The sequence below is a fragment of the Euprymna scolopes genome, chromosome 21 (genome assembly GCF_053919585.1).
Source record: "Euprymna scolopes isolate OS-2025 chromosome 21, ASM5391958v1, whole genome shotgun sequence".
Classification (NCBI taxonomy): Eukaryota; Metazoa; Mollusca; class Cephalopoda; order Sepiida; family Sepiolidae; genus Euprymna; species Euprymna scolopes.
The window spans coordinates 123,528,205-123,541,542 of NC_136502.1; the positions used below are offsets into that span (position 1 = coordinate 123,528,205).

At 29.8% G+C, this 13,338-nt stretch overlaps 1 protein-coding gene across 3 annotated transcripts in view; it reads right to left on the minus strand.

Moving 5' to 3' along the window:
* LOC145242694 (soma ferritin-like) overlaps positions 1-12,501 on the minus strand; it is a 48,008-nt gene extending 35,507 nt beyond the window's left edge. The window contains exons 1-2 of one of the 3 annotated variants that reach the window (XM_080105826.1): positions 12,330-12,501; positions 2,966-3,063 (exon numbers count right to left, since the gene is read on the minus strand). In XM_080105826.1, coding sequence (XP_079961952.1) covers positions 2,966-3,063; positions 12,330-12,423 — 192 coding nt within the window. In that variant the 5' untranslated portion in view covers positions 12,424-12,501. The remainder of the gene's footprint in view (positions 1-2,965; positions 3,064-12,329) is intronic. The other 2 variants (XM_080105825.1, XM_080105824.1) reach the window with 2 other exon arrangements.
* Between the last annotated feature and the right edge of the window lie 837 nt (positions 12,502-13,338).

Sequence of the window (13,338 nt, forward strand, 5' to 3'; positions counted from 1 at the left end):
ATGAGACCACTTGAAATCTTGCAGAATTAATGTCTACTCAAAATAATAGAAACCCTCGTCAGTAAATTTTATGTCCAGCGATTGTAGAGAATTTCATCTGATAAGTATCAAAAATCCAAAACTCAAATCTTAAAAATAGTTTTTCTCTCCTATAGATAAAAAAGAATAATTTTTACAGAGGAATATTTTAAGTTACACCGGCAAGGGAGATAATAAAATTGGAGCAAATCATTTCTTCTTAAAAAAAAAAGGTTTATTATAATCTGGAGATATAACTTCGACTACAGATAGAATGGTCCCTTGTTCAAGCCCGGGTATATCTCACTATTTTACTTTAATTTTTTCTTATTAATGCGTTCAATTTACGTGAAAAGAAGTACCATTTAAAATCGCTGCAAATTATTTCTTTGTTTGCATATTTGAAAAGTAAACATTAATTAAAAGTGAGCATAGTAGGCTTCAAGGCGACATTCTCGCCTACATCTACCATGGACGCTGCGGCCTAAACTGGGACCTGTTCTTCACCTCTGCCCCGGATCATGAGCTCCGTGGGCATGGGAAAATGGTATTCAATGCCAAGCAGTGTTCTTGGTTCGAGTGGCATCTCCGTGGAACCAGCTCTGATGTGGTCGTAAACGAGCCCATACTACAGGACTTAATGAATTTAATTAAATAAATTAGATTAAGTTAAATTAAAAATAATTTTTAATTAGTGTTTAAGAGACGTCAGTAATACTTCCTATAATATATTAACTATCTATCTTTTATATAAAACTTAACTCTAATAAAATGTAAAGAAACAACTTTTATAAATTAGATATAAAAAGTTGCTGTCAGGTTTAGGGTTAGTAAAACTATAGATGAAAACAAAAAATTAAAATCTCAAAAAAATGAACAAAAAAAACTTTAAAAAAAATAAAAAGACATTAAGATTGTTAGAGGTGGGTTTTTTCTGTTTTTTTTTTTGTTTTTTATTTTGTTTTTTTTTTGTTTTTATTTTGTTTTTTTAATGTTTTTAGATTTAACATAATTTGATAGATACATAAGAATAGATAGATAGATAGATAGATAGATAGATAGATATATAGATAGATAGATAGATAGATAGATAGATAGATAGATAGATAGATAGAATAAAATAAATGAGCAGAGCAGGGGTGCCCGTCTGGGACCTCATCATCATATCATGTAAATTCAAAGATTCGATTGTTGGCATTGGTTTTCCTGATATTTTGCTCGTTAGAATTCTTTTGGGAAAGACGTTGAGGATTACGGGATGGAACACGTGAAGGTTGCCAACATCCTAAGTGAAAGTGATTTTTTTGTGGAATAAATTGGATTCGAACTTAGAACTCCTAGGTTGTCAATAAGTGTCATCAACCACTAGACTACTAACACCATCCTGCCCGTCTGGGTAACATAATACGACATGGATGCTTACTAGCTGACTATAACATGGACGTTTTCAAGTCCAACATAAACAAATTCTTGTTGAGCTGTTGTTGTAAATAATCAATTTCTATCTATTTTTTACCATCAGTGTTATTCATGGTGATTCACTGATTAACCCTTATCCTTGAGTGGCCTCTGGACCTTAATAAGCAGAGACTTCCCCAATAAAATAAAACGAGGGCGCTTTGGTAGATATATTTAAAGATTATACTTGGAATAAAAATTGTGCAGACACAACTTGCATCTTTGATATGATTGGAAAGCAAGGTTGATAAAAGAAATAAAAATATTTTTTTTATTTATTACATTTTCACCCCAAACAAGGCACATTGCCACTTCGGTGTAGGGGGCTACTATCAGGGGCAGCAACTACTGGGGTACTATGTAGGGATTTGGGCAGCAAGATGTCAGTTCACGTTACACTTGAATTTCTGCACGTCGGTACAGTTAGGGAAGCAGGGACCTGGAATGGAATTCCAAAGTCTAGCGGTTCTGGGGAAGAAACTACTGGAGTAGAAAGATCTTTTGCATCTAGGGATCTCTACAGTGTGGGGGTGGGATTTAGCAGCCAGTCAGGTTTGTCGAGGGTGTTAACGTCGTGGGGGCACAAGGGCTTGCAGTTCGTCAGAGCATTCACCATTAAAATACTTGTAGAACAGGAAGAGGGATGCAACGTTTTGTCGATGAGACAGAGGTTGAAGCTTAGATGCCAGTTCAGGGCCTATCAGGTTGACGACTCTCTTTTTAACCTTGTCAAGGAGTGAGAGACTAGTAGCAGATGCACCAGCCCAAATATGACAGCAATACTCCATACATGGGCGAATGATGGCCTTATAGAAGTACAAGATACTTTCGGGTGTTAGTAATTTTCTAGCATGGTAGAGAGAGCCCACCTTCCTTGCAGTGGCCCTGGCGATGCCTTCAATGTAATTGTTCCAACTCATGTTTCATGTGAACGTTAGGCCAAGGAGTTTGAAAGATGTATTCTCAGAGAAAGAGTCGTTGGCCATTGCTATAGGTGGCAGAGACGGTTTCTTGTAATTATTGAATGAAACTAGTTTAGTCTTGGCGGCATTGAACGTGACCATCCATTTTTGTCCCCATTCCACTACTAAATAGAAAGGATTATGGATTTAGGGATGATTGTTGGAGTGAATACCTTATCATTGATAATTGTCTGAGGCACTCTCACCGGAGAATGCTGACGGTGATGCTCAAATAATTTTTAAGGGGTTAGAGGACATCGCCTTATGCACTGGCTTTACAAATCCCACTTTTTGATCTTGTGCAGATGGGAGAGAAGAAAATACCACCTTACTCAAGGGTGACAGTGGGACAGTCTATTATTGTGTCCTCAGAGCCATTAAGCGAATATCACTTTACTCAAAAGTGACAGAGGGCAGTCTAGTATTGTGCCCCCACAACCATTAGTATTGTGTCCCCTAGAACCATTGAGCTGGAGAAATGCAATCTTGTGTTTCTGTGAATTACAAAGTGAAAGTGTTCTACTTACATAGATTTGGTAGAAATAACTTGTTACTAGTTCAATATTCACTTGCTGAATAAGCATGTTATGCGAACTGTTGTGATAGTTGAAGCAAACGTTGGACGCTGAATAAAGAAATAAAATAATTGCATTAATAGTTTGGTTTATTAGTAAAATTAACTCATGGGTACGGAATAAAATACTTTCAGTGCCCAGTAGTAAATATTCACGCGAAACCGGAAGTACACAAAGCAATACATTAGGTATATCAGAATTTGGGGGAAATTTTTGACACCTTTAACAAAAAACTGCGAATAAAATATTTTAAAAAAAAAACGGGTTTGTATTACTGTACACATAGATTCGAAAAAGTTGTCAAAAAACAAATATAGAACAAATAAATGTTATCAAAGGCAAGATAAGTTACTTTTCTACCTAACTGGATATATTTTTTGTGTTTTTATTCAGTGTAACATGTTTATTCAGCTCGAAAAACATGCAGTGTTTACCGATGTATTGGAAAATTCAAAATGGCAGCCGACTCTCTCTCAGAGAGGGTACGTTTGGGAAAAGGTATTATAAATAATAAACTAGACAAAATACTGTTAGAAAACAACCGAATATATGTCAACTTATGTCACGGTAACATATATTGAGCGAATTTCTAACAGTATTTTAAAGAAAACCGATGAAAAAAAAATTATATATTTTTCGATTAAACCTTTTATGATTTTAAAATTTGGTCTTTGCTCATTTTATTGAAATAAAAATTAGGGCTTGAAATTACATTTTCATATTGTTATAAGCTTGTAGACATGGAGCGTCCATTTAATCAAAAGTTTTGAAATGACAACTTGCCCAAAAATTTTGATACACCTAGCAATACATATATATATATATATATATATATATATATATATATATATATATATATATATATATATATATATATATATATGTATATATTAGTAATAAAATATATATGGCGATTAAGCTACACTGAATATTCAGTGTTTCATCCACTTTAGGATTCTTCAGGCTTATAGAGTGGATGAAACGCGAATATTCAGTGTAGCTTAATCACCATATATATTTTATAACTTACTAACTAGCTCTACCTACGTATTGAGCATTGTTGAAATAAATACTTAAAGTTTACGTATAAATTTATACTTTCGTATATTAATTTTATGTGAGTAAATGAAGTAGTTATATATATATAATAAGGGCGAAACTCGAGTCTTGGACTTCCGGTTCTTTGACTGTCATGGCTCTTGTGGGCTGCGACGTTGTTTGGCTGTGGAATTTATTATATATATATATATATATATATATATATATATATATATATATATATATATATATATATATATATATATATTTAAAGGAGGTTAGAGCAATTGTCTATAGAGCAGAGTGTATTTTAATGTTATAGTAAAAATACAAATTTAATTAAAATACAGGAAGAGAATAATGCTCGTTGTAAAGCTGATATATCAAAGGCAAATATCCTAGAGCTGCTATAAATTATTACTCACCTTACCAAATATATATATACATATATAATATATACGAGCAAACTCTGCATATATATACATATATATATATATATATATATATATATATATATATATATATATATATATATATATATATATATATATATATATATATATACACTTACACAAGTAAGTCAAAGATCAAGATATTAATGTCTTGGCAGCAGTTTGAAAAGCATATCTTATTTTTCTTTTATTAATATTTTTGTAATTTTTTCCTTTTTCCCTTGTACATATTTGTGAATTATTCCATGGATTTCGGCCTTTGGATTATTTTGGACCATCTTCCAATTTCGGGATTTCCTTGGATTTTACTTGTGCAAATGGAAATTCTTTTAACTTTCTTGAAGTTATATTTTTGGATTTTACCGACATTGGATTATTTATCTTTCACCAGACTATCCATTCACGTGTAATCACCTTTTCTTCACCATTTTCCCTCTGCTTCACTTTTTTGTTATCAAGTAAGGTCTTTGACTTACTTTTTGTTTCATCAAATACTTTTGTATGCAAAATCCGATCTCGCATTTTGCTAATTCCTACCCTCTGATGAGAAGGAAAGTATTTCTTCGAAACTCCACGAATTAAGGACTATCCACTTATCAAGTGTTTATATATATATATATACACTGTCTAAATTGCATTATGCAAATTATATATTATTTGTATTGCGTTTTTATCTATATATATTTATATACGCTGTCTAGATATACTTAAATGATACGGAAATAGTAAAAATTAAAAAACAAAGATAACATGTTTATATCAAGATAAGACTTGAAATGATAGATTTAACATTAAAATTAATTCCGTTAGCAGTACTAGATGAAGATAACTATTAATTAAAGTTGCTTATAAACATATTTTCATCATAATTTTTCTTACATAGCGCGTAAAAGGAAAAGCATAAACAAATATATCATAATATGTAAATAAAAATTTATACGAAACTAAGGCAAAGTGAGAAATCAATAGTTGGACATATGAGTAGAGTTGGAAAGTATTGTCTAATATTTGGGGAATAAATCAATAAAATAAATGAATCAGAGAAGAAAAAATAATTATAAAAATTAGGAAAAACATCAAAAGATTAAATGAATATAAAAATACAAAATTGTAGAAATATCATCTAAAAATAAGAAATACGAAAGTAGGAATCGAAAAAAAATAAATAAATAAATAAAATAAAGTGAGGAGGAACGAGATGAGTCCAAATTCTTGATCCCTTTAAAATAGGGATTATGAATATATTCAAATATATATATATATATATATATATATATATATATATATATATATATATATATATATATAATGCTCCTCATCTTGAGTGTGGCATATTGAGAAGTGATACATGAATTACCATTAGCGTATAAGCGATGCTCTTTGTGTCAAACAAATAGAGCTTAGGTATTTCGGACGATGTCAAAACATCGTTAAACTCACGACTCGCTCAGCAGCCGTGGATAGCATAATGGCTAGGAGCCTTGAATGTCGTACAGACGGTTGGGTTTCAATCCTGGCTTGAGGTAGTTGCCTGTCTAGCCGTATTGATGAGCTGTGAACTGTATGTGGATGACTATATATATATATATATATATATATATATATATATATATATATATATATATATATATATATATATATATACTAGAAAAAGTACCCGTCGTTGACTGGGTTCAAAAACAGCCTACAGAAAATGGATTCTGATTTATGAAAGTATGATAGATTATGAAAAGGAAGGGTTGCAAATTTAGATTGAATTTGTGGGTATCAAAACCAAAGCAAAATATGATGAAAGTAAAATTAAATAGATAAACCCCATAATTTATTTTACCGTACCTGTTCACACTGAAACACTTGTTACAATATTCTGTGTATCTATATAAGAAAACCTTGTTAAACTTTGTGACATATTTCCATTCTATGGCGGTCAGGTGCGAACGAACAACCCATAATTTTATTATACCATATTTCTTCAAACTGAAACATAATTATCAAAGTATACTTACGCTGATAGATATGAAAAGTCTTTATTAAAGTTTGTGCCTATTTTCATTCTATGGTGGCCAGGCGCGAACGCAGACACCACAATTTTATTATACCATTCCTATTTAAGTTAAAACATACTTATCAAAGTATTCTTATGTACATCTATATCAAAAACACTTGTAAACGTTTTTTTTTTTTAATTTTTAAATTTTTTATTTCCATACTTTGTGGACCAGGCGCGAATGCAGACCCCACAATTTTAATGAACCACCGTTCTGCCAGATCAAACATACCCATTCCTGTGTATCGATGCATCTTCTATCATTATATGCAATCAGTTTTTTTAAATAGTCAACCATATAGGAGCCTATTCGTGACCACACACTCACACTCCCACACACACACACACAGCTTTATATTATAGATATACATACTAGCAAAAGTACCCGTCGTTGACTGGGTTACAAAAACAGCCTACAGAAAATGGACTCTGATTTATGAAAGTATGATAGGTTATGAAAAGGAAGGGTTGTAAAGAGATAGCTTCGAATTTGGGGGTATCAAAACCAAAGCAAAATATGATGAAAGTAAAAATAAAATAGATAAACCCCATAATTTATTATACCATACCTGTTCACACTGAAACACTTATCACAATATTCTGTGGATCTCTATTTTTTTTTTTTTTAATTAAAAGCCCATAAATGGGCTTTTCCGTAACCACAACCAAGGTAAATGTTTCTCGCATGCTTTACCCGTCAGGGACCCCGCCCCCGCCTTTTTTTCTTTCTATTCAAAAAATGCTACATTGCCTAAAGTGTTTATTCATAAAGTCTGAAGAAATGCTGGTTTTTAAAAATTATCAAACGGTATAATGCTTGAAATTGTCGAACTAGTCATTGAAACAATTGTAACGTAAAATGAAATACACTTTTTGTTGCCATGAACACCTTGTCTTGAAGTCTTGATTTTGCACGCACAGTATATTAATGCTCAATTATGAAATGTGATAATTTTGTAGCTTAATCCTTAAATCAACCATTTTTGGCTTAAAACCTGCTGGTATATGAAGATTTACTGAATTACACGAACTCAGTATATTACATATAAGTCATATATATATATATATATAAATAAAAATAAATAAATAAAACGCATATTTGCTCTACAACAGTATTGAGCACTTTCTTCAGTTTTTATTAATTACATTTCAACTAAATATATATATATATATATATATATATATATATATATATATATATATATATGATGAAAATAATGGAAATAGTATTCCGACAAAATAGAGAAAATAAAAAGGAACAAACCGTATTATGTGTTCATCAACGTTTCGTCTTTATTTCGAGACTTCCTCAAAACTACACACAAAAACGATTACATACATTTCTATTCACACCATAACAATAAAATAAAAACAGGGATGATAATTGGTTTCTTCTTACGCGCTTTCAGAATTTGCAGTCCTGAATATCTGGACGAAGAATTCAAATACCTTACAAACATTTTGAAAACCTTACAATATCCGACATATCTCATATTGAATGCTAAGAGAAAAGCCACACAAATATTTTCCAGAATAAATAATAATAAAAAATCATACACACCAGACCTTTCTCTCATAAACAGACATCTTCTTTTACCTACACACACCAATAATACAATAATCTATAACACACTAAACAAACTAAAAATTCCTATCGTACAAACCACAACACTAACCATAAGACATATATTAAAAACCACGAAACATCTCTATAACAAACCAGTTTCCGATGGAGGTATATATACTATTCCTTGCCATAATTGCCATCATAAATACGTTGGTGAAACTCAGCGTAAATTGGAAAAAAGGCTCAATGAACACAAAAGAGATATAAAAAATAGCAATTCTCTAAGTGCATTATTCTCTCATTCATTGCAACATAACCACACCTTTGACTTTAAACAAGCAAAAGTAATTAAATTTATTTCAAATAAACCGCGCCGGAGACTTCTTGAATCTGCGCTTATCGCAATTTCAAGCACTATTAAACAACGTGGAGGTTTCTATAACATAGCGCCATTAATAAGTAAACTGTTATTAAAAGAACATTATTTAACTGTGGACACAGGTTAACTTTCTCACACCATTCAAACACCCCCTGTAATAATTAACACATAATCTCAATCAATAAATTATATAAAAAACACTCATTTCATTTCTGTTACAAACTTATATTTGAATTTCAACAGATATATCTTTTTTCCCAATAAGAATATAAACTTGCGTTCATAGTTTAAAAATTAAATCAACGACTATATGACGTCACTAAAATTTCCTTCTCTTTAACAGCGCCAGTCCCCCTTCCTTTTTGAATTTCCAACATCAATTTTCCGTTTCTCTGAAATAGAACTGCGTCACACTGTTCACGTGAAACATTTTCAAATATTTTGCACTGATATATTTTTTGGTTTCTTAATCTCATTCATCCAGAGGAAGTCTCGAAATAAAGACGAAAAGTTGATGAACACATAATACGGTTTGTTCCTTTTTATTTTCTCTCTCTCTCTCTCTCTCTCTCTCTCTCTCTCTCTCTCTATATATATATATATATATATATATATATATATATATATATATATATATATATATATATATATATATATAATTATTTTTTTTAATATATATATATATATATATATATATATATATATGATGAGTGTATTTTGGTGTTTGAAGAATAGCTATTTTTTTTATATTTTTAACTATTATTATTATAATATTTACATATCTAAATTTGTCCAAACAGTTATGAAACAATTTTATATTGTCTTGATTTTTGCAAAAAAAAAAAATATACGCATGATAATCATGGAACATAATTGAGTCAATTAATTTTGATTTAATTTTATTGTATAAAATAATTTTGGTTATAAAAATATTGATAAGATATATATGTGTGTGTGTGTGTGTGTGTGTGTGTGTGTGTGTGTGTGTGTGTGTGTGTGTGTGTGTGTGTGTGTGTGTGTGTGTGTGTGTGTGTGTGTGATTTTGAGGTTGTTATTTTTGAGAGGTACGGTAACCAGTGAAGTATAACAAGGTTAATACGAAAGTGCTCAATACCAAAGTAGAGCAATGTATATTTTTGAAGAGTTTGCAAAGTTTGCTTTCATATAAGCGAGACCGCCTGATGATGTCGCTGTGTATCTTCATCTGGCAAATTTCATTTTTTTTTATGTTTAACACTTTTTTACTGATTAAAACACAAATATAAACTTTCACATGGGTTCAATATACCTTATATATGAAGTTTTATGCATGTAGACCAAAAACTGTAGGAGGAGTTTGGTAGGTAAAATTTTTTAAACAAACATATATATGAATATATAAATAGATATGGAAGGAGTTTTGTGCTTACTATAAACTTTTTACGCAAATATAAATTATGTAGAATATCTGCATGAATATAATTACACGTAATAGTTAACTAAAGATGATCATCACATGGAAAAACCGACAAAACTAATAGGGAATTAATTAAAATGAATGTTTAAAAGAATATGCAAATTAGCTAGATCTTTTGCTAGTAACTACAATTCTACGACCTATATATAACAAAGTTGTGTTTTCTTTTTAAATAAATAGAAAAAAGGGGTTTTAACATGAATATCAATGCACAAAAAAATTATAGGAGTATATATATATATATATATATATATATATATATATATATATATATATATACATACATACATATATATAATTAAATAACACTTAAATTAAATATCACAATTCCTGTCTGTAGATGTTGGTTTGGATCCTTCTCAATATTATTATTAATTTTCTTGCTTCAGGCAAGAACTGGCTGATGTAGCTTTCATAGTCAATGTTGACACGAGTTCTTGCCTGAAGCATGAAAATCAATGAGGAGATTGGAAAAGAACAAAACCCAAAAAATTATACAGCATTAGTTGGTTACGTAAAATGTTCAAATTTAACATTTTGCGAAATAAGGCTTTCAAAATATTCTATTCAATTTTAGCGACAACCACGTGACATGGATCGGATTTGACTTTAATACAAGCATCAAGATCGGACATACATTTGTTTTTTTTTCTAGAGACCATTTGAAATTGACATCAACGAAATGAAGAAAAAATAGGAAGAGAAAAAATGAATTCATATTTGTTTCAATAAAACTAATGTGCCTATTAACATTCTTCCCCACGAGATATGATATAATATGATATGATATAATATGATATCATATCATATTATATCATATCATATATCATATATCATATCATATCATATCATATATCATATCATATTATATCATATCATACGGTATGATATGATATATGATATGATCTATGATATAAATAAACAAACCTTACACAAGTTACTGATCAAGTTATTGTCTCAAAGTCTTTCCGACACTCACTAACACTTAATCCTCGAGTGGGCCTTAATAAGTGGTGCTTTCTGGAAATATGCATGTGTTTATTAACAGTCTAACACAACTACAAAACTGATTAATATGTATAGATGTGTATATATATGTACATTTATAGTTGTTATACTTATGTGCATGTCTATGTTTATATATATATATATATATATAAACATAGACATATATATATATACATATATATATATATATATATATATATATATATATATATATATATATATACATGTATATATATACATATTTATATATATATATTAGGAGGGATATTTGTTAAAAAAAACAGGGGAAAGTGCTCAATTCTTAAGTAGAGCTAAATATGTTGTTATTATTTCAAACTCTGGGTTTTTATGCGTGTGTGTATTTATATACATATATACAGAATATATATATATATATATATATATATATATATATATATATATATATATATATATATATTATCCTCCCCCACTCATAACTCCAATCCATATTAGATGACATATTATATTCGATCTTCTTCACGTGTATCATGTCGAAGTCGATGATTTCGAGTGAAACCTATTATTTACTTCACGGGGGTATAGGAGTTTGCAAGGATTCGTGGCGCAGTGGTTAAAGTACTTGACAATATTAATTGTAAACGTGATATTCTCATGAAGGTTGAAGATTTAATCCTCAGTGTGGACGACCGAAAAATAAAATTGCGAATTACTTAGGACCTCTATCCAGTCATGGCTGCCGGAACAAGAACATGCTACCCCCGTGAAGTAAATAAAGAGTCCCGCTTGTAATTCCGGATATATATATATATATATATATATATATATATATATATATATATATATATATATTATCCTTCCCCACACATAACTCCCATCCATATTAGATGACAAGATTCTAATTTTGTAAACGAAATAAGAAAATGTTTTTGTGTCTTGAAATTTCAGTTTTCGAGAGTAATTCTTGGCCTGTAGACGCAATCTCCCCAGGAGATTGTAGAAACATGTATGCACATATGTAGCCATCAATGTTTATATTAATAAATTATATATATATATATATATATGTATATATATATATATATATATTATTATTATTATTATTATTATTATTATTATTATTATTATTATTAATAATAATAATAATAATAATAATAATAATAATAATAATAATCATCATCATCATCTTGGTTAATATTGTTCAAAGATGAAACATCCAATGAGTTTAATAAGGGTTATACAAAAAGTGCTATATATATATATATATATATATATATATATATATATATATATATATATATATATATATATATATATGATATATATATATATATTAATTGATTGATTAAATAATTAATCGGTTAAAAGAAAGAAGTTTAAAAGTACTTACTGCCGATGCACGTATCAGCTAAAGTGCGTTGCACGCTGACGGCCATAAGAAAACAAGTGAAGATTTTCACTATCGTAACCATATTGGTCGCCATCTTGTCTGAAAAGCTGATCGTATGATCTGGCGTCTCAAACGTTTGCGTCAATCACTTTTATAAATGACGCCCGGTTTTCTTTTATTGAAAAAAAGTGATCAATTAAAAATGAAAAATATTTACAGGAATGTTAAAACTTTTATTTTTTGTTTATCATCTTTTTTTCTTTCTTTCTTTTCCGTTTCTCCAAAATTGTAAAATATGTTGATGTTTTAGTTTAGTGAATTTTATTTAAACCAAATCCAAAACATGCACAGTTTTGTTATGTTTTAACTGTCAAAATTTTTATTTCGTCCCAAGAAAAGAATTTCTTGAATAATATTTTATTTCTATAAGTTGATTTTTATTATATTTAAAACAATAAAAAAATATCTTGCTAAATTTTTGCTGACACTATTTGATAAAAATCTGGTGTTTTTAAGCAACACTAATTACACACACACACACACACACACACACACACACACACACACACACACACACACATAGTGTTTGTGTGTGTGCGTCTAAGTGTGTGAAGTTAGGTATATGAATATGTTTATATATTTCATTGTACAGAATAAACTTTTTAAGCAACACGATCTACATAATACATAACTTACATACATGTGTATGTAGGGGGGTTATATATGTGTTTGTGTATACAACCTTAATACACAGATACACGCACAATACATATACTCATATATGTGTGAGTGTGTGTGTGTATTGTGCGCGTATCTGTGCATGAAACTTAAATTCAAGTCATTATATATAAAAAATAATTTAATAAAATCAACAGTACGTTCTCTACAGTGCAATGTAAACCAGAATATATTGTTGAGTAAGTCATTGTGGGGATTGATTGATTGCCTGCTCTAATTGGGGATTATCGCGGTGCACCGGGAGGAAGCTTCACATGTCTTCCTGCAATGA